General features: G+C 37.0%; 1 protein-coding gene across 24 annotated transcripts in view; it reads right to left on the bottom strand.

The window, feature by feature from the left end:
* RAPGEF6 (Rap guanine nucleotide exchange factor 6) overlaps positions 1-24,571 on the bottom strand; it is a 221,058-nt gene that overhangs the window by 8,169 nt on the left and 188,318 nt on the right. For 11 of the 24 annotated variants that reach the window (XM_060415605.1, XM_042250260.1, XM_060415615.1 and 8 more), the window contains 6 exons: positions 20,767-20,978; positions 16,467-16,590; positions 10,737-10,957; positions 8,991-9,182; positions 6,282-6,419; positions 609-837 (listed from right to left, as the gene is read on the bottom strand). In XM_060415605.1, the coding sequence (XP_060271588.1) occupies positions 609-837; positions 6,282-6,419; positions 8,991-9,182; positions 10,737-10,957; positions 16,467-16,590; positions 20,767-20,978 (1,116 nt within the window). Of the gene's footprint in view, positions 1-608; positions 838-2,718; positions 3,446-6,281; positions 6,420-6,855; positions 6,938-8,990; positions 9,183-10,736; positions 10,958-14,182; positions 14,207-16,466; positions 16,591-20,766; positions 20,979-24,571 lie in introns of those variants that run through there. The other 13 variants (XM_060415604.1, XM_042250259.1, XM_042250263.1 and 10 more) reach the window with 4 other exon arrangements.

Here is a 24,571-nt window from a genome sequence, read left to right as displayed (position 1 = left end):
TTAGAAACCTTACAAATATGATAACGCTTTACTATTGAAAGTATACCAGATTTAACAATATCAATTCACAGTGGACTTTCTCAATGCTTTCTGAAGACTTTTTTGTTTGATTCGAAATAGAAATAGAAATAGAAGACATTTTGTTTGATTCGAAATAGAAATTTAGAGTTCACTTTTTTTGGGGGGGATTGCCTTTTCATAGCTGGTAATTCTTATGCTCCAAATCACACTTCGCAATAACAGGGATCAAGGACTAGTCCTACTCTCACAATCTGTCCACAGTGTGTATAGCACTTTGAGGGTACTTCCCATTACACACTCTGTTTCCGAGCAGTCTCTAACCTTACAGCCAGAATGCAAGACACTTCCCACATACCAATAGCATCTTCACGTGGAATTCTTGTGGATCAAAAAAATATGAGTTATGTGATTTTGGTAACACTTAAAAAATGAGCACCAACACATCTTTCAAAACAGTCCTTATTTTCATACAAGTATATATAAGATATCCCCTTTGGCGGGGGCGTCCATGGTCAAATTAGGGAGCACTACTTGCTGTAGCCACTTGGCTTGAGTTTCGTGATGTGAACACTGGCAAGGATGTTTACCCAGGGCCAAGCTGACTATGGTCTCCTATCCCTGAGGAGTGCTCTGTCTTTTCCAGTGTTCCAGTGGATTCAGGGACTGCCACAGCCTGGGAGGAACACCGTTCATCCTGTAGAGCTGTAGACATGGAGTCAACAGAACAGTTGCTCACAATGCTGGACCGTGAAGAAATCTCACTGTGGCTGGAGTCAGACAAGTTGTCAGATTTAGCTGATGGTATAAGTGTATAACCTGAATGAGAGAAGACAGCTGATCAGACTACAGAGCAACTGAACTGGGGTGGGGAGGGTCAGGGAGAGGATTAAAAAAACATAAAAAAGAACAAAAACATAAAGTGAGTATCAGTGTCAATTTCCATCTACGCAGAAGCAATGGTGCCAATCTTCTATCCATGTCCCCTTACATATCCATTCACCTACCTAACTTTATGGCACCAATCTAATTCAAAATTCAAGAAACAGAACATTAAAACACAGTATTACTGGGAAAACTAGTTCAAAGGTAAATCTGCCCCTGGCTCTCACAGAGCTACAAGCATTTAATAGAATAAGAGGCATTAAATATATTACAGAACATTAGAAAGAAGACATCCTGAACGTCTCAGCTTCTTAACTCTATGTCCCCTCCCCTATGATTAACATAAATATTTCAAGGCCTGACTTAAGTGTTCAAAACACCACCTTGGTCTGGGGGTATGTAAGGGGAGTTAGGACTCAAGGGAAATAATTTTTTTTTTTTCAAACTGCAAATACTTACCCTAGATACTTTGCTTTAGTCACCTAAGAAGTCTTGCCCGAGCTGAAAGCCACTTGTTTTAGTATTTGTAAAGAAATTGTTTTAGATTTGTATTAATTTATACCTAGTTTCCTTTTTCTTCACCAATTTAGCAGAGTATTAAACAGCTGAACTGACAGATTTAGAAAAATGCATCATGAAAAAAACCAGCATCTACCTGTTTTAATTAGTTCTATAACTTACTGCACAGCAGATATAACTAGAGAGATTTTCTTTAGCGTTTTCTGGAATGAAGGGGTGAAGATGGAGTAAAGTAGAAGGATCCAAAATCAAATCTGCAGTGTGATACTTAATGTACTCAGTCATCTGTTTTGGTAATTGTTAGAAAAGTGCCAAACTTCTGTTGTTGTGAAGTAAAAGAAAATGCTGTAGTGATCCCAGCAAGGAGTAGGTCGCAAAGAAGTAAGCAATTATCTTCTGGTTCACTATGAGAATGAGGTTCTATTAGATGCATGACCTTTGGGTCCACTCCTAGAAACCTTAAAAACTGTAGCCTCTATACTCACACATAGTTCAACAACCAAAAAATGTGTTAATCAATAACCTAATTAAGTAGTTTCATTAACTACTTCAAAAAAGAAAAATTAAGACTCAGAAAATGCGTGCCAGGCACAGGACAAGCCAAGACAAGTCAATCATTTGACTCCTCCCCAGTTCTCTGATCATGGGATCACTGCTATTCCTCAGTGTCCCTCATGAAGTGATGGGTCAATTTTCAAGAGGACCAAGAAAATGGATGTGGTAAATTAAAAACAAAATTAAAAAATTCTTCCTCAAAAGAAAAAGTCACTATTCTTTTATCCTGGGGCACAGACTTGCTTTACTGTTTTAAAAATAATTTCATTCCTATGTCTGTTAGATCAGTATTTCTCAAATATAATTAATTTTAAGAATCATCTGGAAGGCTTATTAAAATACACATTCTTGGGCCAACTTCTAGCAATTCAAATTTATGAGGTCTGCAGTGGGACAGTAACTGTATTTTTTAAAAACAAGTCTCCCATATATTTTTTAACTTGCCAGGTTAGACTATCTCCTCCTCCTCTAACCACAGTGTATATGAAAAGTGGATGATTAAAACAAAAAGTTTACATGGACAAGATATTATATAGTTTCTTGCCTTCCAAACACTTCTCTTTAGCTTATAACGTAGTTGCAGTAATAAGAAAGCAACACACTTATGTAAGGCAAAGGTTTTGATCAGATCATTACCAGGGTTTTAATGTAAAAGTAAATACTGGTTCCTAGAAAGCCTCCTCTACTTGCTGCACTCACAGACCCAGCTGTTACCAGTAGAAAATAAAGCCAACCACAGAAAACGAGAATATTAAGTTTACTAACATTAGCAAAATAACATACATACAAATAAGGCACTTTAAATGAATACGATTTGGTTGCTGGAGGATACTAATCCATAAAATGCTCAGAGAAAATATTTTAGTAGGTTGGCTACCTCAGCCTTGTTTGAAAAGTGACTTAATTTAAGCTACATTTATACATTAATATAAGCTACATTAATAAATGAAAACAAATTTCACACTAAAATTAAGTAAAGAACTTCATCAGAGTGTCTTTCTCCTTTTAGACGTGAACCGCGTATAGAAGCAGCTTAAAGTGTTACTGTTGCCTCGGCTATTTGAATTGAAGACGTCACTCCCTTTCTCATCTTTGATGTTGCTTCCAACATCCTTCTCTTTCTCACAGCTTTCTGTAGCTTGATTGTGATCTGCGTCCTCTTTTCTGCTGTTGGCTAGTCTCTCCCTTGAAAGAGTTCTTTCCCTAAATCTTCTAAACGGGGATGTCATTCTTTTTCTGGCTGTGTTCTCACAGCTTGTCCTGTCTCTATTCTCCTCAGTGGCCTTCTCAGTCCTGTCTGTTCTTTTGGCTGTGCTCCTGGTAATCTGAAGGATTTTCTTTTGCAAGTAAACCCCACCTATTCCGGGGCAGCTCTGGCCACTGATGTTGGTGCTGGACTCACGGGGAGGGGATGAGGAAGACCCTGAGAGGCGCAGCAGGATGCTGTGATCAGATAGGATACTGCCAACTGGAGGGAGAGATGCAAAAACCCTGTCATGGTCAATTAATTCTTTCCAATTAATCACAATTTACCTGGTTTATATAACATTTTACTATTAAAAAACTTTAACATCTTGACAATATCTGAAAAATTAAAGTTGAGTAACATACTTATACTACATGGAGTCTCTACTACATAGCATAAATAAGACAGAACACAGGAGAAAGGTTACCTTGATTAGAATAAGCTGGTAATAAAAAACTGCTGAAAGTAACCCAAGCTGCTAAAATCATGAGCTAAAATATGACAAGAGTACCCAATAACCAGAAATATTTCTTGAAAGTAACTATGTCTAGAATTTCCAGGCAGATTCTACTAACAAAAATTAGACAGGACTTCATCAGAGTCTCTTTCTTCTTTTAGACTTGAATCGTGTATAGAAGCAAAAATCAGAAAAGATATATAAACAGGACATACAATATATGTATGTATAAAGCACAATGTCCGATCCAATTTTCTCTCCAAGGTGGAGAGGTTCTCTGCCTTAAGCATCAGGGAAGATAAAGGTTAAGGTCTCTTGACGTCTCACTTTTTCAATTCTTTGTTTAAATTCTCCTGTTAAAAATCATGAGTGTAGGCCTTTTCTCTTTTTTTTAGTTGAAAAAAAATTTTGGCTTATTTTCTCAATTGTTAGAAAACAAAGAACTATTTCAAAGCATAGCAAGAACCAAGAACAGATTCTAATAACTTTTAGTTTAATGGCATTAGTTTAATTCTAATACTTTTAGTTTAATGGCATTTTTGTTCAGTCACTGACCACTGGCAAAAATCTGTCTATGGAAATAAACCACCAGAAATAGTTTTGAAGAAAAGACTTTCTTCAGATTTCTAAGACTTTGAAACATCACTATGTTTCTCACAAATCTATAAATATCATGGTCACAAATCTATAAATATCATGATCAATTGTTGGCCACCCACTGAAAGACACAACAGAGAGAAGCCTTCTCTATTCCAGTGGTTAAAATGGATTTCTGTTGGGAATAAAAGCAGTGGGGAAATTCCTGTTCTTGACCTCTTCCCTCAAGTCACACTGATGCATAAAACAAAAAATCCAATTCAACTAGTTTCCCGGTTAGAGAACTGTCTATAATGAGACCACTGGAGGGTGTGAAGGTGTTCGTGAAAGAGCATTAAAAGCATACAAACACTGTTCATCTGGAACCATGTGTGTGAATAAGGCACCGTTCCCAGCCCCAATCCTTGGGACCTGATTACCCACTCGATATTGCCTGGAGAATTCCTTGGACAGAGGAGCCTGACAGGCTGCAGTCCATGGGGTTGCAAAAAATCAGACACAACTGAGTGACGAGTGCTTTCACACACACACAAGGGATACTCTGGCCAGGAAACACACACAACAGGAGAGGAAAGAGATCTGTGTACTTTCCTAAATCATATACAAGCTACATACAACAGGAACAGAAAACTGTGCTTTATAAACACATCTATCGTGAATACTTTTATATGTCCTATGTGATTGTTTACTAAGTTTTTCTTAGTAAAATCTGAAAGAAAATTCTAGCCAGTCTCAGCTATGTGAAGAAGGTCAGTAATGGAGTTATATTGCCCTGGTGTGGCAGCAGTGATAAAGAAGAGAAATTCCAACTTACTAAACACCCACCATCTATCAGACATTACAGGTATTATTTCATTTAAACTTTAAATAAGGTCCCTAAAATAGGTGGTCCCTATCCAATCTTGCAGACAGAAGACCTGACCTTATAAATCTGTTGTTTCTAGTAACACAGCTATGACCGGGGACAGAGTCAGGAATCAAACTAAGGTCTGACATCACTGTACCACACTGCTGTCACAGAGGTAGCAAAAATAAAAAAGAATCCTCAAAAGTGAAAGGAAACTTAGAACACAGGAGCTAAGGAAAGCTCTGCAAGTTTTCCTTCCTGCTAGAATTCATAAACTTGTCCTCCCTCTGACCATGTATTATTCTGTACTGTGATTATTCAAAGACATAAATCTTTTATATCTGTGAAATTCCCACAAATCATGTTCATGCATACACACCAAATCCAATTCAACTAGTTTCCGGTTATGAAACTAAGGAGTCTTTTCACCAGGGTACACAGAGAATGTGGAGGGGCCAGTGGAAGAAACATACACATTATTTAGAATGCTACATTTGGAGCTGGTGTGAAATGGCATCTTACATTCATACTACCCAGGCTAGTCAGAAAAAAAAAAAAGCAAAGCCTCGGTCTGAATTATGAAAATATAGGTAAATAAACAAGAGAAATTTCACATTTTTTTTTAAACTCAAGAGGTTCTATATTAGCATAAATGTAAAAATCCACAAGGGTACTGTGCAGATTATTGTAAATTTTGATTAATAAAAAGGTAGCAGCAACACTCCATTAGAAAGAAAGGAATGTATTACCCTAAATATTAGTTTCATTTCCTAAATCTTGTAAATGGGTTATAAACAATTTCCTAAAGAAATTCTTACTTTAAAATACTTCATAGAATTATCTGAATTAATCGGTAATTTGAATAACAACATCAAGAATCTGCACAGACCAAAACAACTGACTTCTGCCTTCATTCTTATCCATGCTTGTCCTCTACCAAAGAAGGGCCGCACGCTGAGTGCAGGAGTCCTAGCTCCACGCTGCATAACACCTGGAAGCCATGGAAATGATGCAGTCCAAAACATGAAAATTCAGGAGGTAGTGTGAGCTTCACTTTTCTTCACACTTTCTAAATATTATCACCACGGACCAAAAGCAAACTGTGTGCCCCACAGTGTTGTCTGGTGTTAACAAGAGCTCGAAGTGTTTTCCCTCACCTTTGCGGGGGGAACCCTGAGGAGACACAGGAGGGCTGGAATGTAAGGATGATGCCACAGAAATAGTATCTTCTGTGTGTTTCTTACCACCACTTACTTCTTCAGCTGTTCCTAAAACTTTCTGAGGTAAACCTGCACCTAAAAATGAAATCAAAGAGGTAAATAAGCATCACTTCACAATTAAAATGTCTACAGTTGCCTCAATTACTACATAACTAAAAGCCACGATCCACAATGGCTAGAGCAGTCAACTGAAATGCGTGCATGACAAACGGGGACTAAATGACTGGGTAATGGCACACAGAGATTCTCACCTCTAGGTCATTTGTTCAAATTCAGCCAGTCAGCACAGATCAGATTAGAATAGCTCTTTCTTTGCTTGTTGTGCGGCATAAGGGACATGGATTTAACAGTCTGGGTATAGTGTGCCACCCCCCACCACTGACACACGTGTTGGAAGTCTCAATAGAGAATGCATGGATTCAGACTCTTCCTTCCCCTCTAGAGGTGGCCTCTCCAAGTCAGGGCGAGGCATGTGGCAGGGGCAGCGGAGGGATGTTGGCACTGTCACTACCTGTGGTGCATCTGTGCTGTGGGGATACAGAAGAAGCTGCAGGGCTGCCAGTCCAGCCCTTTTCAAGAGCACTAAATTCACACTACAGGAGAGAAGTAGACAACAGAAAGATTCATGAATTTATAGGAAAAGAGTATGGAGCCTACTGGAAACATTCCTGCAAAGTTCTGTCATCACTCTTGTCCAACAGCTGGTCCTTTTTGGCATAGGTCAAACTTACCAATGTTTCCACTGTTGAACCAGTAAAGAAAGCCCAACTCTGATGAGTACCCAGCATAGTAACAAGCACTCCTTTAATACTGAAAAAATTTAAAACTTGGTATACTCACACTACTCTTAGTGAAGTGCCATTTTAATATGTTTATCACATAACTAATAGGCATATTACAGGAAGAAGGAAGATGGCTACCTGGCACAAATTATTCTGCCTCTCAGGTGATGACGTCTAAGTAAGAAATCAGAGTTAGACTATTCTCATTTCTCATCACCAAATCAACTTCACCCATTTTGCATCCAATTTTCTCTTCATATCCACAGTCACCAAACTAGATCAGGTTTTGGTCAACTTCCCATTGCTATATCAGCTTTCCACTCAGACTCCCCATCTCCAATCTCACGCCACTTTCCTACTATACACCTCCTCAAACATAAACTGGACCAGACCCTGCCTTGCTCAAACTGCTTCCTATAGGTATCTATTGACAACTTTCCTTCAGCATGTCATGTTCTAATTTTGGCATGTCTATGGCTTGACTTCTCCTCATCCTGGGACACTGTTTGTTTAGTACAGTGTTAAACGTAAGGACTTTGAGCCAGTTAACCTGAGCTCAACTTCCAGTTCCATCTCTTACTGAGGATGCTTTAAGTTATTTCGATCTTCTATGGAATGAGAGTATTCTTTATCTTTAGAGTTCTTAAGATTCAATGAACATATATACATAAAATAGTAAAAGCACTTGAACTGTGTCTGGCATTCAGTAAGTGTTCTCTAAGTGTTACAATTAATTATTATTGTCCCTCAACACTCTGCAGCTTTGTACTCAGAATAAATCACCTGTAGCTCCATGTAGCTATCAAATTCTTCCTCTGCCTGAAGCAACTTCTCTGGAATTTTTGCTTAACTACCTCCTTCCTAGGCTAAGCTAAGTCACTTCAGTCGTGTCCGACTCTGTGCGATCCCATAGATGGCAGCCCACCAGGCTCCCCCGTCCCTGGGATTCTCCAGGCAAGAACACTGGAGTGGGTTGCCACTTCCTTCTCCTCCTTCCTAGTCAACCTTTCATACTCTGCTTAGGTGTTATCTCCAAAAAGTCTTCTCTAGAGCACTGTCTTACCTCTCTCAACCCTAAGAGCCCGCTCTCTTTTGTTCTTTTCTATGCTCTATACATGCTCCTGCAGTAATAGTGGACACATCACATATACTGAAGTTATCTATTTATGTGAATGTCGTTACCACCAGACTGAAAACCTGGCAAAGGAAGAGGAATTCCTTATTTACCTTTGGATTTCAAAGCAAAATCAAGTTAAATTCTCAAGGTTCTACTGAGTATATTCTATGTATAATGCATGGGCTAAATGATAATGTTGGGAACCAAATGTAATCTAGCTTTCCACCTGAAAGCTAAAATAGTGATACTGCTAAAACAAGTAATGAAAGTAATTTGGACCACACATCTCGTGGTCCAACAGAGGAAAAAAGAGTGTGACCTATACTTTGTGTATTTTACCCTTGTTTCTTTCTTGTTTCCTAGCTAGGTTTTCATAAGTGGTCATTAATGAAAAACCAACATACAGGCTTTTTTTTTTTTTTTTTAAAGAAATAAGCAATTTCATTCTCAGAGATTGCATTTTCATTAGATAACTGAGTATATATATCACTAAATGCAGTAAGCCCTTGGTACTCAAGTAAAAATAAGTTTTCGGTTGATATTATAGGAACTCCCACATCAACATTTAAAATATGCATGCAGTCATCAAAGACTTATAGGCAAAAAGAAGCATTTCTTGACTCATGAGTGCTGCTTATACTACACAAACCATGACAGCAGATCTCCAAAGCATTTATAATTACTTTCCAAACTAACTCGCCTGGAAATTTCAGTTAAATGAATGCAGTATTAATTGTGTATACTCACTCAATGTGGCAGGGTCTTTTCCTTGGCCCTTCTTCCTGATAGGGTGCAAATTTACAGCTGGCACCTGAAGCACCTGGCTTACTCTGTGGGGCTGATGCAAATGAGCTTTAGTTGTTTGGCCAGCTGACCTCAATGGCACCGGAGACATTTCTGATGACTTCATTGATTTTTTCTCATTTAAATTCTTGGTCACTAATAGGAGAGAGTAACAAAAACATACCTCTGTACTTTATAAGGCCAAGTTATATGGGATGTTTTCGTGGTGTGGCTCCTAAACTTGGGCATGTGTGCACTAAAGCCCTGAAGCACTTGAGACCCAAGCAGTTAACATCTTCTCATTTATAATGTTGAAATGCTCTTTTCACTCTATCAATTCTAGCATGCCTTCAAGCCATTCTCCATACATCAGCATGATGACCCTTCCATCATGAAAATCTGATCTGATAATGCTACTTTTCTTCTACAAATGCCCTGCACAAACCTTCAGATGACTTGCCACTGCTCTCAGGATAAAGACAAATCCTTAAAGCAAGGTCTATTAGACCCTGCATGATCCAGCTTCCGCAATAACCCACACTCTGTTCTCAAGACATCCTGTATCCTTCCTTCACAGCACTGATAATTATAATACAATTATCTGTGCAATTAATCAATCAATGCCTCTTCCCTCCACAAGGCTATAACTAACAAGGTTATAAGGATGGTATATCTTGTTTACAACTGTATGCCTACGTGTTCAGTGATATAAGTAGGTACTGAATAAGTGAAATTATTTCAACAGCTATACACAGGAATACCAAATTTGCTAGAAGTGTTCAAGATATTGTTTTTATATCAACATTTACTGAATGGCTCATTACCCTACATTTGAAAGTTAACTGTGAATCTGAATTTTAAAAACACTACTTAGTTGTATTTCCATTTTATCTCTTCTACTCTATTGACATACTTGTCCCATTACTATGCAAATACTATACCATTTATCAATCTCAGGGTCAACTCATGATGACTGCCATTTCTCCCTATTAACTAGGAACACGGAAATAGAAAATCTGAACCTACCCGCCCCCTATACTCTGTCAACACTTAAATCAATTTCTATGCATTATATTGGGATTTTCACTGGCGTAACGTTTAATCACATATCCAGATAAGTAACACTCATAACAGATGTACGGTCTTTGATTTCTTCTTTCACAACTCATAATGTCTTTGACCCAGAGATACAGGCATTCTACTGTTTGTACTTAATTTAAATAATTGAGTATTGAGAATAGGCTCTATTTTGTTCATCACATTTTCTATTCATAAATAACATCAGAAAAGCTAAGATTTTTCTTGTTTTTACCTTCGGTACTGATACCTAAAATTTATTGTATTTTTTCAGTTGGTAAATATCTGTAAAATTCTTAGTAGAGGGGAAATTTTCACTTATTTTACTCTTCTTTTAGGGATGAAAGTAAGAACATTCTCAAAGAGAAGGACTCCTCTATAATGTTTCAGTCTCTGAGATTTTATAATGCTTTTCAAAGAACTCTATTTAGACTCCATTTCCTGCACAGAGAAACCATCAGGAATGGATAAGAATTCAGTATCTGACTAACATGATGACATGATGCTTAAGGTATGTCAGTAAACTTTTGTGAGCGAAAGTTAATTTTCTTGGGACTTCAGCATAATACTAGAAAAATAAATTTCTATTTTGTTGTGCTGTTTAGTATCACATAAGTGAAAGCCTGTACTTACAGGTACCATATGCAGGCTCCCACTGCAATGACATCATCTGGAACTTCTCTTCATCTGTCTCCACATCCAGACTGGAAAGATACTGCTTCACTTTTCTTGCCATTTGGGCATCTTCATAAAGCTTCTTGGCATTAAGCAGAGAGCTACGGCGTGCCCTCTTTTTGTGACCACCTCCCTGAACATCCAGCATGTTTGAATTTGTGCTGCCTTGACTCAGTGACCTATAAGATGAAGATCACAATAATGGACTATAAAGATGAGAATTAAGTATGGCAGACTGAAGATTAAAAAAATTCTGTTCTGTTAATGCGATTGCATGCTGATGCAAATGAGTTAAAAGATGAAAAGCATTAATGCAAAGTAATATGTCACACACGGCAATGTTCTGAGTTTTAAGATTCAGCAAAGTGAAGAACTCAAAAGGATAAGTTGACAATCCCCCACAAAGCAACAAATTCCATCAGACCTATGTTTGGTGCCTTCCAACCCATAGGACAATTGTGACAACTGAAAGCATTCCTTGGCCCTGTGGCCATCCACACTCTGAAGATATGTCAAGAGCCTAACTGGGCAAGTGCACCCTGAGCCAGATCTCTGCACCAGGGTTCTTCGGCACGGGAGTTTCTAGAGCAGCTCTGGTTGTATGTGCTGCTTTGGACGTGCTACTAACATCATCATTTCTGTGTACAGCAGACCTACTCTGAGCACGCTCCAATGTTACCTGTAACCAGATTTTGGCCAAACTTTAAAGAGAACAACCAATAAGAAAAATAACACCAGTTATAGTCAAGTCAATATAGTCAGAGATCAGAAATAGCAGTAAAAAGCTATTCAACGTTTCCACTCACATATGAATTGGTGAGGCAACATGTGACCTCTAGGGCTGGGGATATGGGATCTTTCTTCTGTAGTGCCTCTAAATGTGATGGAACTACAAGCTGGGTAGGAATTACTACAATTCAAACAAGCTAATAAAGTTTCACATACAACTCTACTCTTTTCAGCAAGATTTCTTCTACAATAACTATATCTAGAACCACTGGAAAACAGGAATTGCAATGCTATTTGTCCTTTGTAACAAAGATAGCAAACACAAGGTTCTAGATGATTTTTATTTTAAAGGCAGTTGCCGTTCTAAAATAATAAAGGTATCTATGGGTTTTCAATGTTAGCCTCCCAATTACCCAAAGATATTAAAAATTGGACCACAATCATATAATGTTTTTTCCGTGTTCATATAGCCCATTTAAAAGACACACTAAAATCCTAATATTTTCACTTCAGATTAAGTGAAATAAAGCTGTAAAAAATGTTATTTTTCTTTCACAATTTTAAGATCTTTAAAAGACTGTCTTACAGTGGATGGAAACTTGGAATTGTTACTGGTCAGGCAGAAACTGTGATATGTTTGTTGCTACTTACACAGCAGAAATTTCAAAATCTGCAGAACAGTTTGGAAAAAATCCAACAGCATTAGTGAATACTCCCTTAACCTTCAGGAACCAAAGGATTATAAGGCTGTAGTGACTCTAAAGTTCAATAAGATTCCTGAATCAAGTGTCAAAAGGAAGCTAGCCCTGAATATTTGCAAAGCCAGCCTAAGAGCCCAACATCAGCAGCTTTTTGTTCTTTTACGGCTTGTTTAAAGAAATGTGGCATGACCTAGGGCTCTGATGGCACAAAAGGCAACACTGTGCATGGGAAAAAACCCCAGAAGCTAACAACTCTAAAAGTGACTCAGAAGATTCATATTCTAAATAGCAAAAAGTTTTAGAAAGACCTAAACCAATTTAATTTGCTTAATTTTTCCTTTTTATTAATGCAAAAAAGGTGTTATGTGACAAAAATACATACCTAATTTATATAAGAACTCTTAACAAGTAAAAAATTCTCAGTATTAAGAAGGCATTGCAGTGATTTTTCTTAGTGGTACATTAAATAGTAGTGGTCCTGACAACTGATGTTGTCTTAGATTCAAAGAAATGCAGTAAAATCAATTCCCAATATTTGAGTACAAATTTTAATACAAATATTTAATAATTTTACCTAAGTTGATATAAAAAGGTACCTAGAAATCTAGGATACAGACAAAATTTCAATAAATGAAACATTGATAAATGACAAAGAAATGTCTTTTAATCTACTTTCAAAATGCTTTGATATAAAAAAGAAAATGTCTAGTGTCTGCAAACACCATACAATGCAATCAAATGTTGAATGAATAGTGAGTGTGTTACACAAGTCATTGAAACACCCCAAATACCCACTAAGATACAGCGTCCAAGTATTCTTCTTCATCACAGTAATGTTAGGAATAAATTTCTGTTTTCAATTAGAAGAACCAGAAAGACCAAGACATAAATGTACAGTACAGAAGAAAACACACGAGAAACACACAGAGAAGGGAAGAAGAAAGTAGAAGAAAATTCAAGTTTACCAAGCTTCAACAGAAAACAAAAGACCACAAATAAGACAAGACTCAAAGTGGCTCACAAAAAACCTTTCATATATGTATTATAAAAGCATCTAACTTCATGATTCACTGTAATCTTAAAATAGCACATTCTTATTTAATCCATTCATCCACATAACCCATCTTTTCCTTCAACTGAAATTGAAAAGACTAGATATATGACTTATAAGATACCTAACGAACTACGACAGATCTGTAAGTGGAGATCTGAAACTACTTGAAAAACAAAAGGTGTCATTTTCTGAATCTATTTCAGTTTAAAGAGAGGTAAGGGAGCCTTTAATTAAAAGTGGTAGGAATTTAAAATAAAATTCTATCAATGCTGTATATCTCATAGTATTAGTGGATCTGAGAAATTAAAATAATCTTCTATTTCAATTATTTACTATCTCAATTCTACAGTACAGTTTGGATAAAGGCTATAGCTGATGGAAAACGTACCCTTTATAAACAACTTTCTTATCCATTTTAATTCACTTAAATATTTATTTTTATAAACATGGCATGTAAATAAAATGGTGTGGACTCTGGAATCAGACTATCACCAATAATGAATTAGAATCCACTATAGTAAGCACTAGGAATTAGGACAATTCTGTCTTCCCCAATTGTACCATGGGAATACCAGTATCTATTTCACAGAGCAGCTACAGAATTCAATAATTCACATAGAGTGCTTAGAAAAGTATATAGGAAGCACACAACAATATATGCTATCATCATCATAAAACTGACCTGCTAAATTAAAATCTAAAGGGACTTACGGGATGTCAATAATGGAAAAGAAAAGGGAGAAAAAAGCTAGCTCTGTCACTATTTTCTCCTTGTTAGCAAAAGGCATTTGGTCAGGAATGTAGGTTGACAGGGTTAATAGAACACATGCTACTTTACGTGCGTGCATTAATGAAGAGGATGCAGGATGCGTTAAGAGCTGAGCAACCTTCATCCCAGGTGCATTCATCTCTACACTTACCCCAGACTCCGCCACCTCTTCTTCCTGTAAGCAAGAGCCACAAACATTGAAGCGTGTGTTTGAATAGGAAAGCACAGAAAAAAGACAACAGTTGAAAGTCAGAGAAACTATGGAGACAGAACAGAACAGAAAAATTTTACTAGAAAAAAATGGTAGCTTAACAGTTAAATGACTTTAATGGAATACAAGGTGGTAAAATGAATTATGACATGTACTGAAGGCCAAAAAACTCCACAATATTTAAAAGTGTGCTTTCAGACCAATTATGTTTTTAATACCTAATTAATTTAGAGGCTTATGTTAATAACAAACTTAACGGAAAATATTTATTACAAGTTTCCAGGGAAACTTTAAAAGATAGAACTTTTGAATTTTTTTCAAAGGTATTTTTGAGACATTCATTTAAGTCAGAGGATGAAATTACAAGGAACATAAAGATTTATAATTTCATTTTTAAGTGCAGAAATTTCTCTGACAATGTATTTGTTCAAGATATTTTGAACAAAGCCAACTTAAAAATGTAAGTATTAATATATCATGAAAATCTTTATGATCCTGTATCTCCTTATACTATAATTGGGCTGAATCAAGATTCTTTATAACATTTTTATTCTCATTTTTTTGGCACTTTCCTCTCTACCACCTGATTGGTCTGAGCATATCCCAGGCTTGTACCCAATAAGCTTCAGCTGTGGCCAGCCCCAAATCTGTTTTTTCAGTCAGCACACTGACTACTGTTGCGTTACTTTGTCCACACTATATATTACCAAAATGGCCAAATATTTGCTTAAAGAAAGCTACACGTTTCAGTACTAGCTGACAAAATCAATTTATGAAAAGCTCAGTCTAATCTAACTATAAATGTTTTATTTTTTCCTATACTGTATTCTACTCTAGGCTAGGCCATTCAAGGGAACAGTCAAGTTTATTGATTTTCTCCTTTGCTCATTTCTGAGACATAGCTGGTACCTAGAAAATTATCAACTGGTCTGGCAGGCTCACAAATTCATTCAGGAACCAGGCTGCTAAAATACATGAGTAGACGAATGTCTGTGTAAGGTAACAGGGAGTGGTGGAGCCACTGTACAGGGACATATAACAGAAACAAAAACTCAGAAACAAAGAAACAAACAAATCCTCCAGGTTTGCTTTGGTCCCTGGTTCTTAAGTCTTCTGCTTCTACGCTGCTGAGCAATGGCACCTCTCATTACATGCAGTGATTCTCAGGGGCAAAAGTGGGCAACCGGGTAGGGATGAGGAGATATGACACACTCCTTCCTTCATACTTTGAAGAATTTCTAAACTAGAGCAACCATCAGGTCAACTACTCCTAAAGACAGACTCCTGAACTGTGGTTTAAACAAAACAAAAATTAAGAAAACAATCCTGACATACGCTGATTCTATCGGGTTACAACAACTCCATGTCTAACTTTTTGTTTCCTTAGCAGACTGTATTTCTTTTAAGCCACTGAAATTGTGTCTGCTCTGGCAAACATTTTGTTTTTAAAGTCCTTAGGTACTAAAGCTATACACACAGGCCCAGAAGAAAATCAGATAAAAAATGGAAACCCTAGTATCTTTTCATCCTAAAAATTACTAGGAAAAATAATTTAAGTTTTATATAATTTGAGGAGGCATTTGTTACTACATGAAAGGTGAATTTTAAAAAGCACTCATAGAAGATCAGGTTAATAGTGAACACAATATTTTCATTTTTATTAAAGATACAGCATCCTTAAATCTGCACTTTCTAAACTGCTGAAGAATTTACATAAGCACCATGACTTGAGACAAAGGAATATATTTTAGAAGAATAAAGCAGAACTTATATAGATATGGAACTTTAAAAATATTTGATAAAAATCAAAGACATGCAGACTAATACTTCACATATTTGGTTAGAACCAGATGAAAGTGTCTGTTTTCTCTGACAACTTCAGTAAAGATCAGCAACTTACTTATATTTAAGTTAGATGACATTTTAAGTAACAATAACAATACAGATCTATGTACTCAAAAAAATTAATAGAGAAGTAGGGTTCAAATCTCAGTAATTTATGTCATCCTGGACACATTATCTAATTGCTCTGAGCTTCAGTTTCTTTGTATGTAAAGGGCAGGCCAATACTACCAACCTTTAAAGGTTTTTATAATACACTATTATTTGAGATTGACATCTATAAAGCACTTAATACAGTGCACAATAAAAGGCAGATGGTCAATAAATGAAAAAGATCACTTTCAATGCCACTCTGTAACACTTACACACTTCAATGCCATACCTCTGTCGGAACATCATAGCTGGGTCCATGTTAGCAGAAGTCATTCGAACAACCTGACGAATTTCCTTGGCAATCATTCTGAGTTTCTCAAAATTTACCAAACCATCAACTTTGGAATCATTTCCTATAGAATAAAAGTAATTTTTTTAACTCCCCAAATTAAAATATCTATATAAAGGTAGCAGAAGTCAAGTCATTATTCCGGGAGGCACAAATCAGAACCTTTATCAAACTGCCACTTTTGGTTTTTAGAATTGATAAACCCATATATGGTTTAATCCTGCTCCCAAGGAATGACCTAATAGGAGGAATTCTATTCCAATGGAAATAATGATTACGAATATTGGAAAGTGATGAACTGTGTATAGCTTCTAAAAGCCATTTCTTCATTGCATTGTAGGCACACCTAGTAAAAACTGCAGCCCCTCAATTCTAGCTCTCCAGACGCTTGGTTCACTCAGGCAGGTACCTGCATCTATTTTTTTGGCAGCAAAGTTAATAAGCACTTGAAAACTTAGGTTTCCACCAGGGGTCATAAAGAGTGACCTTTGGGCTTACCTAGTCCAGTATGGTTGCTATGGTTTACAATGATTTAAAAAATTGTAAAATGATTTGTCGACACTTAAGAAGTGGAAGGCATGCCATGAAAATAAGAATTTCTGCGTTATATGGAAGAAAAAGAGAGCGGAATGTATGTGGGGGATTAAATAATAGTACGTCTGTTTTCCAATAATTCGTTAAAATTAAGAGAGGGATGGCTCATAGGGACAGACATCTTCAAGTCTACCATGCACATGCCCTTCCCCAGAATTTGAATTTACAATCATGACTTCAACCATTAAATACAAATTTGCTTGTTCATAAGTTACATAATTTTTGTTTGTTTTATTAAGTAGTTCTCTGAGAAAAAAATTCACACAACTTTCAAAATGGTCTACTTTTCTTTGACAAGAACAGGAATGACACCAGACTTAACCCACACGTGGGCTTAAGCAGTTCAAACCACAAGGCAAAAAATTATATGTTCAAAGGGTAATCTAACTGTCTTTTTTCCACACCTGTCTTTAACACTTGGTGTGACCCTATTTATTTCCCATGGTGGGCCCTGAGGTGTCCCTGTGGAACACCAAGTCCCTGAAGCCAAGATGGAAAAAGACATGTATCTGAACACAGTTGGGCTCCCTTTTTGTAGTAAATGGTACCTATCTATTGGACATATAAACTGTTCAGGGTCTCAAAATGAGATGGAAACAAAATGACAACGCAAAATACTTTCAAGTCATATAAACATGTTTTGAGGGAACATGTAAGGAAATATATATTTAAAGCCTCTAGTAATATTTTCTTAAGAAAAAGAAGTAATAATGAAATTAGGGGCAGTATAATTAGTTAATTGGTACAACACACCTGATGAGAACAGTTCAAAAAGTTCAACAAAAATAGAAGAAATACGCTGAATCATAAAAAAAGCTGTCAAGGCAGTGAGGATCTGAAGAAATAATGAGGACGTGTGGCAAGTCGAACATTTCCAGTGCTCCACCTACAGGCCTCTGCTGATTTCAGAAAAGTGATCCTGAGCTGCAAAACTGAGCAGTGCCACCCTGACTTCTGAAGTTAGGGAAGAACTGAAGTCTAGATAAATCTTCAATTCTTTGGGTTGGGGTCTTTAAGAGATACACACACACACACACACACAGAAACACAGACACACACACAGACACACACACACACACGTATATCCTGGAACTAAAGATTAACGAAATGTAGACTGGATAAAAGTTCAGTGTTACATTATCTCAAAATGTGAAAATGGTTTAAAGTGATTTTTGCGTTGCTAGCACTCCTAGCTGCCTGGCAGAATCAAGTTTTAATTCTCTTTGGAGAAAGAGAATATTGTCTGAAATCCTAGATTATTTCTGTAATTTTTTTTATATACAACATCCATTTGGCCAAAAATAACCAGGTACATTTGGTGAAAATGTAACATGATAGAAATGCAAGGGGAAAAAAAGAAAGACAGAAAGACTCATTAAAAAAAAACACACACACCTAGATTACGGAGTTACTAGAGACAGACATTAAAGTAACTGGTGAATATGTGCAAGGTTATAAAAAACAACACTGACAACTCTGGTAGAAAACATGAAGATAAAAAATGAATTTAAATTTTAAGTCTGGGGGGAAAGCCCAATAACTTAAATAAGGAATATGATGTTGAATTTAACAGTAAGTCAGACATAGCCGAAGAAATAATTTAAAAACTGGTTATTAGGCTAGGAGGAAATTCCAGAATAAATAAAAATATCCAGGTGAGACAAAATCAAAGTGCTGTACACAGTCCTATAATAGCAAAACTAGAGAAAAACAGAGATAGAGAGAAGAGAATGTTTTCAAGCAGCTATTAAAGGAGGGTCGATTATTGTCAAAGGAACAACAAATAAGACTGACAGTTGACTTCTAAAAATAACAGTGGAAGTCAGGAGATAATTTTGTTATCTTAAAATGTTGAAAGATAACTGCCAATCAAAATTGTGCCTTAAGAATGAATATTAATTAAAGACATTTTTTCAGATAAACAAAAACTAAGATCTTATCACCAGCAGACTTGCACATAAGAAAATAATAATCACTGTTCTTACAGGGAGAAAAGTCCTCAACCACAGGCAAACTCTGAAATTCAAGAAGGGGAAAAAACAGTAATAATATCATCACACTAAATAAATATCGACTTTACTAACCAATATTAGTACCAAGTGGGATTTAAAGGCATGGCAACAACTATATATAAATCGAGAGGTGACAGAATGGGTATTTGAATGGTCTAAGTTCTTGCACTGCCTGACACACAGAAAAGTACTAATGGATACTACTCAAATTAGTATAAGTATCAATGTTGTAATGTATAGTGTAACACTAGAAAATTAGCAACATAGCGTGTAGTCAGCAAGTTAATGGAGGACAAATACCACTCACAAAAAAACAATTAAGAGAAGTATAAACTACACGGCTGACTCTGGACATGAGTCTGAGCAAGCTCCAGGGTTTGGTGATGGACAGGGAAGCCTGGCATGCTGCAGTCCATGGGGCCAAAGAGTCAGACACAACTGAGCGACTGAACTGAGACTACATGGCAAAAGACTAACGAATTAGGTTTTTAAAACTCAAAACATGTTGTTCATCAGAAGATAATCTTAAGAGAGCCAAAGGCAAGTCATACTATATATATATACACATATAGGACTTACACAAAATCCTTAAAAGGTGTATTAGAGAAAGAGAACCTTATGAAACATAGGCAAGAAATTGAACTGAATGGATAAAAGAGGACAAATAAATATACAGAAGGGTGTCCAGCCATATTAGTAATCAGAGAAATGAACATTAAATCACATCAAGATATAATTACACACCTACTGAAATGGGTAGAAATAAAAAGAATGATTGACCAGGTACTGGAGACAGCAAGGAACAATAAGAATGTCCGTGTCACTGCCAGTGTTCCACTTTAGTGGATTAACACCAAACTGTCTCCCAAAGTTGATTGTATGAATAGTCATAAATTTCACTGTTAATTATATTGAACAAAAATGCATCTGTACTATGAGATATGTGAAAGAATATTCACAGCAGCATTATTTGCAACGAGTAAACAGTGGAAACTATCAAATGCTCATCAACAGATTGAATGAATCCACTGTACTGCATTTATGTAATGCAATGTCAAATAGTTTTGAATAATGAATTACAATTGCACTCAAAAACATGCAAGAATCTCATCACGCAAGTCTAATGTTCACCAAAATAATCCAGAAGCCAAACCAAAAACTAAAAAAACAAATGTACTCTGTGGACATATAAAGCTCAAGAACAGGTAAAACCACCATATTAGAAGTCGACACAAGTATCTTTGGGGAAGATGAAGGTGGTAACTGGAAAGGGGCACAAGTGGGGCAGCTGGGAGGGAGGCAATGTTTTTTCTAGACTGGGTGTTGGTTACCTGGGTGTTTGCTTTGTCATAATCCATTAAGTTGTTCACTTGTTTGCGGTACTTTTCTGTATATGTTCAGTAACTAAAAAAAGAAGTTGGGAGTCTGATCTTGGTTATGTGTGAACTGCATTGGGTAAACACCGACATCTGTTCTTATCAATAATGTGGGTTTTTCCTAAGATTTACTACATTTAATTGGGTAAAGCTTTTAGTGACTTATAATCAATAGACTGAAAAATATATTAAATACATTATAATTCTGTAGAATTAGCTGAAGTTAAGCATGCTAATTTTCAAGTAACTTTCAAATACCTTCATGTAGAAATGTCATATCTTTCTTGACAACAGGAAAGAGTGGAATAATTGGAGGCTGCATGCTTTGACTACTAAGAATATTTCTGTATTTTGCCATGTTTCTGGATGGATCAAAAAGGTCTTGCAGATCTTGGAAGTGTTTCTCATACTTGCTTGGTAACTTTTCCCAAGTACCTCTGAGTCGTGCTACAGATGCCAAGTTCAAACCACTGCCGAAGATGAAAATAAAAACATTAAAGAGAGGCTTGCAAGACAGGCAGGACGCAGGTCAGGTTAAGTGGATAAAGCAATTTTTTTGAATGAAGCTAAAATAAATAGACACATTTTATATAAACAGTAGAACCATAAAAATAAATAAATAAAAGGGACCCCTTGATCTTAAAACAAGAAAAACTTTCTTCAAAGGAAAGTGCCAATGGTTGTATATAGCCTTTTTTTAAGGATGCATGTAAATGACAAATATGGTAAATCCATTAAACATACATTTAACTTAAAAATAAACTTCAAGCATCACAATGTTTTTGTATGTTTTACTTAGGAATAATTTTATGGAGACATTATTTATTTGAAAGTGGTATAAATGATAACAAGTTCTATATAAATAAAAGTGAGTAAAGTTCTGAGACTGAAAACCTCCTTTCTTTGAGATTTTGGCCATTCATGTCCCTGATTTCAATACTTCCATAGGTTTTAATCCTGTTGTCTGTCAGGCGTCTATATACTCAATGTCTCTTTTGTTCTTGGCTACCTAACTTTTACCTATACCACAGAATTTAAAATGTTCTCTTGACTTATGATTTTAAACTGTGGAATTAGGATATCTTTGTTTCCTCTGTTTCTCAGAAATCATCTCAAAAACTATAAGGATGAAAAAGAGAAATGCAGACTTCATTTCCACCAAAACTTAAGAGATATGTGTAACTTCTAAACACATTAGAATGGCTATCAAAAAACAGTCAAGTCAAATCTAAGTATGCAAAATGCTGAAAAAGGAGGCCTGCCACTGAAGATTTCAACGAAAGCTATAAACGATAGCGCTCCAAAGCAGGTAACTTACTCCAAAGACAAAACCAGCAATCCCCTATTTGGAACAACAAAGCAGGGTCCATAGACTGATAGAATTAGGAAGGGGCTGGACTCTTGTTCTTCCCCAGGGAATGTCAGGAAAAGTAAGATTTAAAACAGTGTATGCAGTGATATAACATCTTGGCAAGAAGCAGTTTAATAGTGACACGACAGCAGAGAGAAACTGAGTTGTAAGCAGCCACAAAACTGTGTATCTCCATTTGCTGGAGAGAAGTTATAGGTAAAAAAAAAATTCACATGCAAGCTCTACTTCTGCTAGCCTGGAATACTTCCCTGGCTCTTCTCCCATGTGAATCTCCTGCAGATAAGATGGTATAGGAAAACTCACGTCCTTCAAAAACAAAGAATGAATAAAGGAGCCATAACATGCTGCTACGAGGAAAAACACAGACCATAAAGAATCCGACAATAAAAACTGGAACTGACTAATGACCCTAGTATCCATGATTCAAATGAATTAATAAAGTAAACAAAGAGCAATGAAGTGATATAAGGGTTTAGGGAAAATATCTATTGATTTAAAAAATTAACAAGTTCAGGAAAAACTGGAAGAAAAACCACAACTATCAGAAAAATGAAGGCAATACTGGAACCTACATAAAGAAAAAGATACTGCAGATCTTGAGCAAGTATCTTAAAAGGACTGACAAAACCAATCAATGGAAATGGTCACAGTTGAGAAGAACGACAGAGAAAATGAGCTTCGCTGGTGGCTCGGATGGTAAAGACTCTGCCTGCAGTGAAGCAGACCTGGGTACGATCCCTGGGTCAGGAAGTTCCCCTGGAGAGGGAAACAGCACCCCACTCCAGTATTCTTGCCTGGAGAATCCCATGGACAGAGGAGCCTGGCGGGCTACAGTCCATGGGGTTGAAAGGAGTCGGACACGACTGAGTGACTTACGCTTTCACTTTCTTTTCAGAGAAAAAATAATGGATATGGAAGACAAAGGCAATCTAAAATTTATATAATTGGTATCCTTGAAGCAGGAACAAAAATAAGGGAAGTGAAAAAAATCTTCAAAAGTACAATTTGAGAAAACCATCCAGGAACAAAAGAACTTAATCTATAGAATAGGTACCACAGTTTCAGAGAACCTGACACAGAACTAAATGAGATGTAGAAACACCCATGTGAAGGTAAATGACTTCAGAGATAAGGGAATAAAATGAGAAGTAAACTCTGAAACCTGCACAACTATATAAAACACTAGCTGTAGAGCAATTATCTATGAGGTTCCCAAGAAATAACAAGTTAGAAAAGAACTTTAAAGCCAGATAAAGTGACAGCGAAGTTCAAAAGCAACAGAAAAATATTTTGAATATGCTTAGGATAAATCATTTCCAAAAGCACTTTTAAGAAATCACTAGAAAACAAAATCCAATCAGGAGATAAGGGGAGAGAGTGATGTCAACATTATAGTGTCATAAGACATCCCTACCCCAACAACAAAAATTCAGCATCTATCCACGAACAGTGGGACCCCAAAGCATGGACCAAGGGACCGGAGAGGAGACTTACCCCCCAGTGTACTGGGTAATAGGCAGGCAGATTTGGGTATGGGAGTGGGGAATCTAGAGGAGACTATGAAATGGTTCTGGCCCCTTTCAGCTATGGACTGGGAACATATGCAGAACACTGACTTGGGTGGTCACCTTCAGACAAGAGGGACTTCGAGAAGTCCAGGTTTCCAGAGGAGAAGTTTGAGCACTCCGCTGAAGTAGACCAGAACAGAAGAGTGTGAGTGCAACGGGATAGGAACAGCTTGACTTTGTTGGCATCACTCCTCACCCAAGAAGCATTATTGTTGTTGTTCAGTTGCTTAGTCATGTCCGACTCTGCGATCCCATGACTGCAGCACGCCAGGCTTCCCTGTCCTTCACCACCTCCCGGAGCTTGCTCAAAATCATGTCCATGGAGTCAGTGATGCCATCCAACCATCTCATCCTCTGTCGGCCCTGCTCCTCCTGCCTTTGGTCTTTCCCAGCATTAGGGTCTTTTGTAATGAGCCAGCTCTTCTCATCAGGTGGCCAAATTATTGAAGCTTCAGCATCAGTCCCTCCAATGAATACTCAGGATGATTTTCCTTTAGGATTGACTGATTTGATCTTGCAGTCCAAGGGAGTCTCAAGAGTCTTCTCCAACACCACAGTTCAAAAGCATAAATTCTCTGGCACTCAGCCTTTTTTATGGTCCAAATCTCACAACTGTACATGACCACTGCAAAAACCACAGCTTTGACTATACGGGCCTTTGTCAGCAAAGTAATGTCTCTGCTTTCTAATATACTGTCTAGGTGTGTCATAGCTATTCTTCCAAGGAGCAAGCATCTTAATTTCATGGCTGCAGTCACCATCTGCAGTGATTTTGGAGCCCAAGAAAATAAATTCTGTCACTGATTCCACGTTTCCTCTTCTATTTGCCATGAATTTGATGGAACTGGATGCCATCTTAGTTTTTTGAATGTTGAGTTTGAAAGCCCACTTTTTCACTCTCCTCTTTCACCTTCATCAACAGGCTCTTTAGTTCCTCTTCACTTTCTGACATAAAAGTGATGTCATCTGCATATCTGAGGCTGTTGATCTTTCTCCCAGCAACCTTGATTCCAGCTTGTGCTTCATCCAGCCAGGTATTTCACGTGATATATTTTGCATATAAGTTAAATAAGCAGGGTGACAATACACGGCCCTGATGTGCTCCTTTCCCAATTTGGAACCA

The sequence above is a fragment of the Ovis aries genome, chromosome 5 (assembly GCF_016772045.2).
Source record: "Ovis aries strain OAR_USU_Benz2616 breed Rambouillet chromosome 5, ARS-UI_Ramb_v3.0, whole genome shotgun sequence".
Classification (NCBI taxonomy): Eukaryota; Metazoa; Chordata; class Mammalia; order Artiodactyla; family Bovidae; genus Ovis; species Ovis aries.
This window is presented reverse-complemented; position numbering and strand designations above follow the sequence as displayed.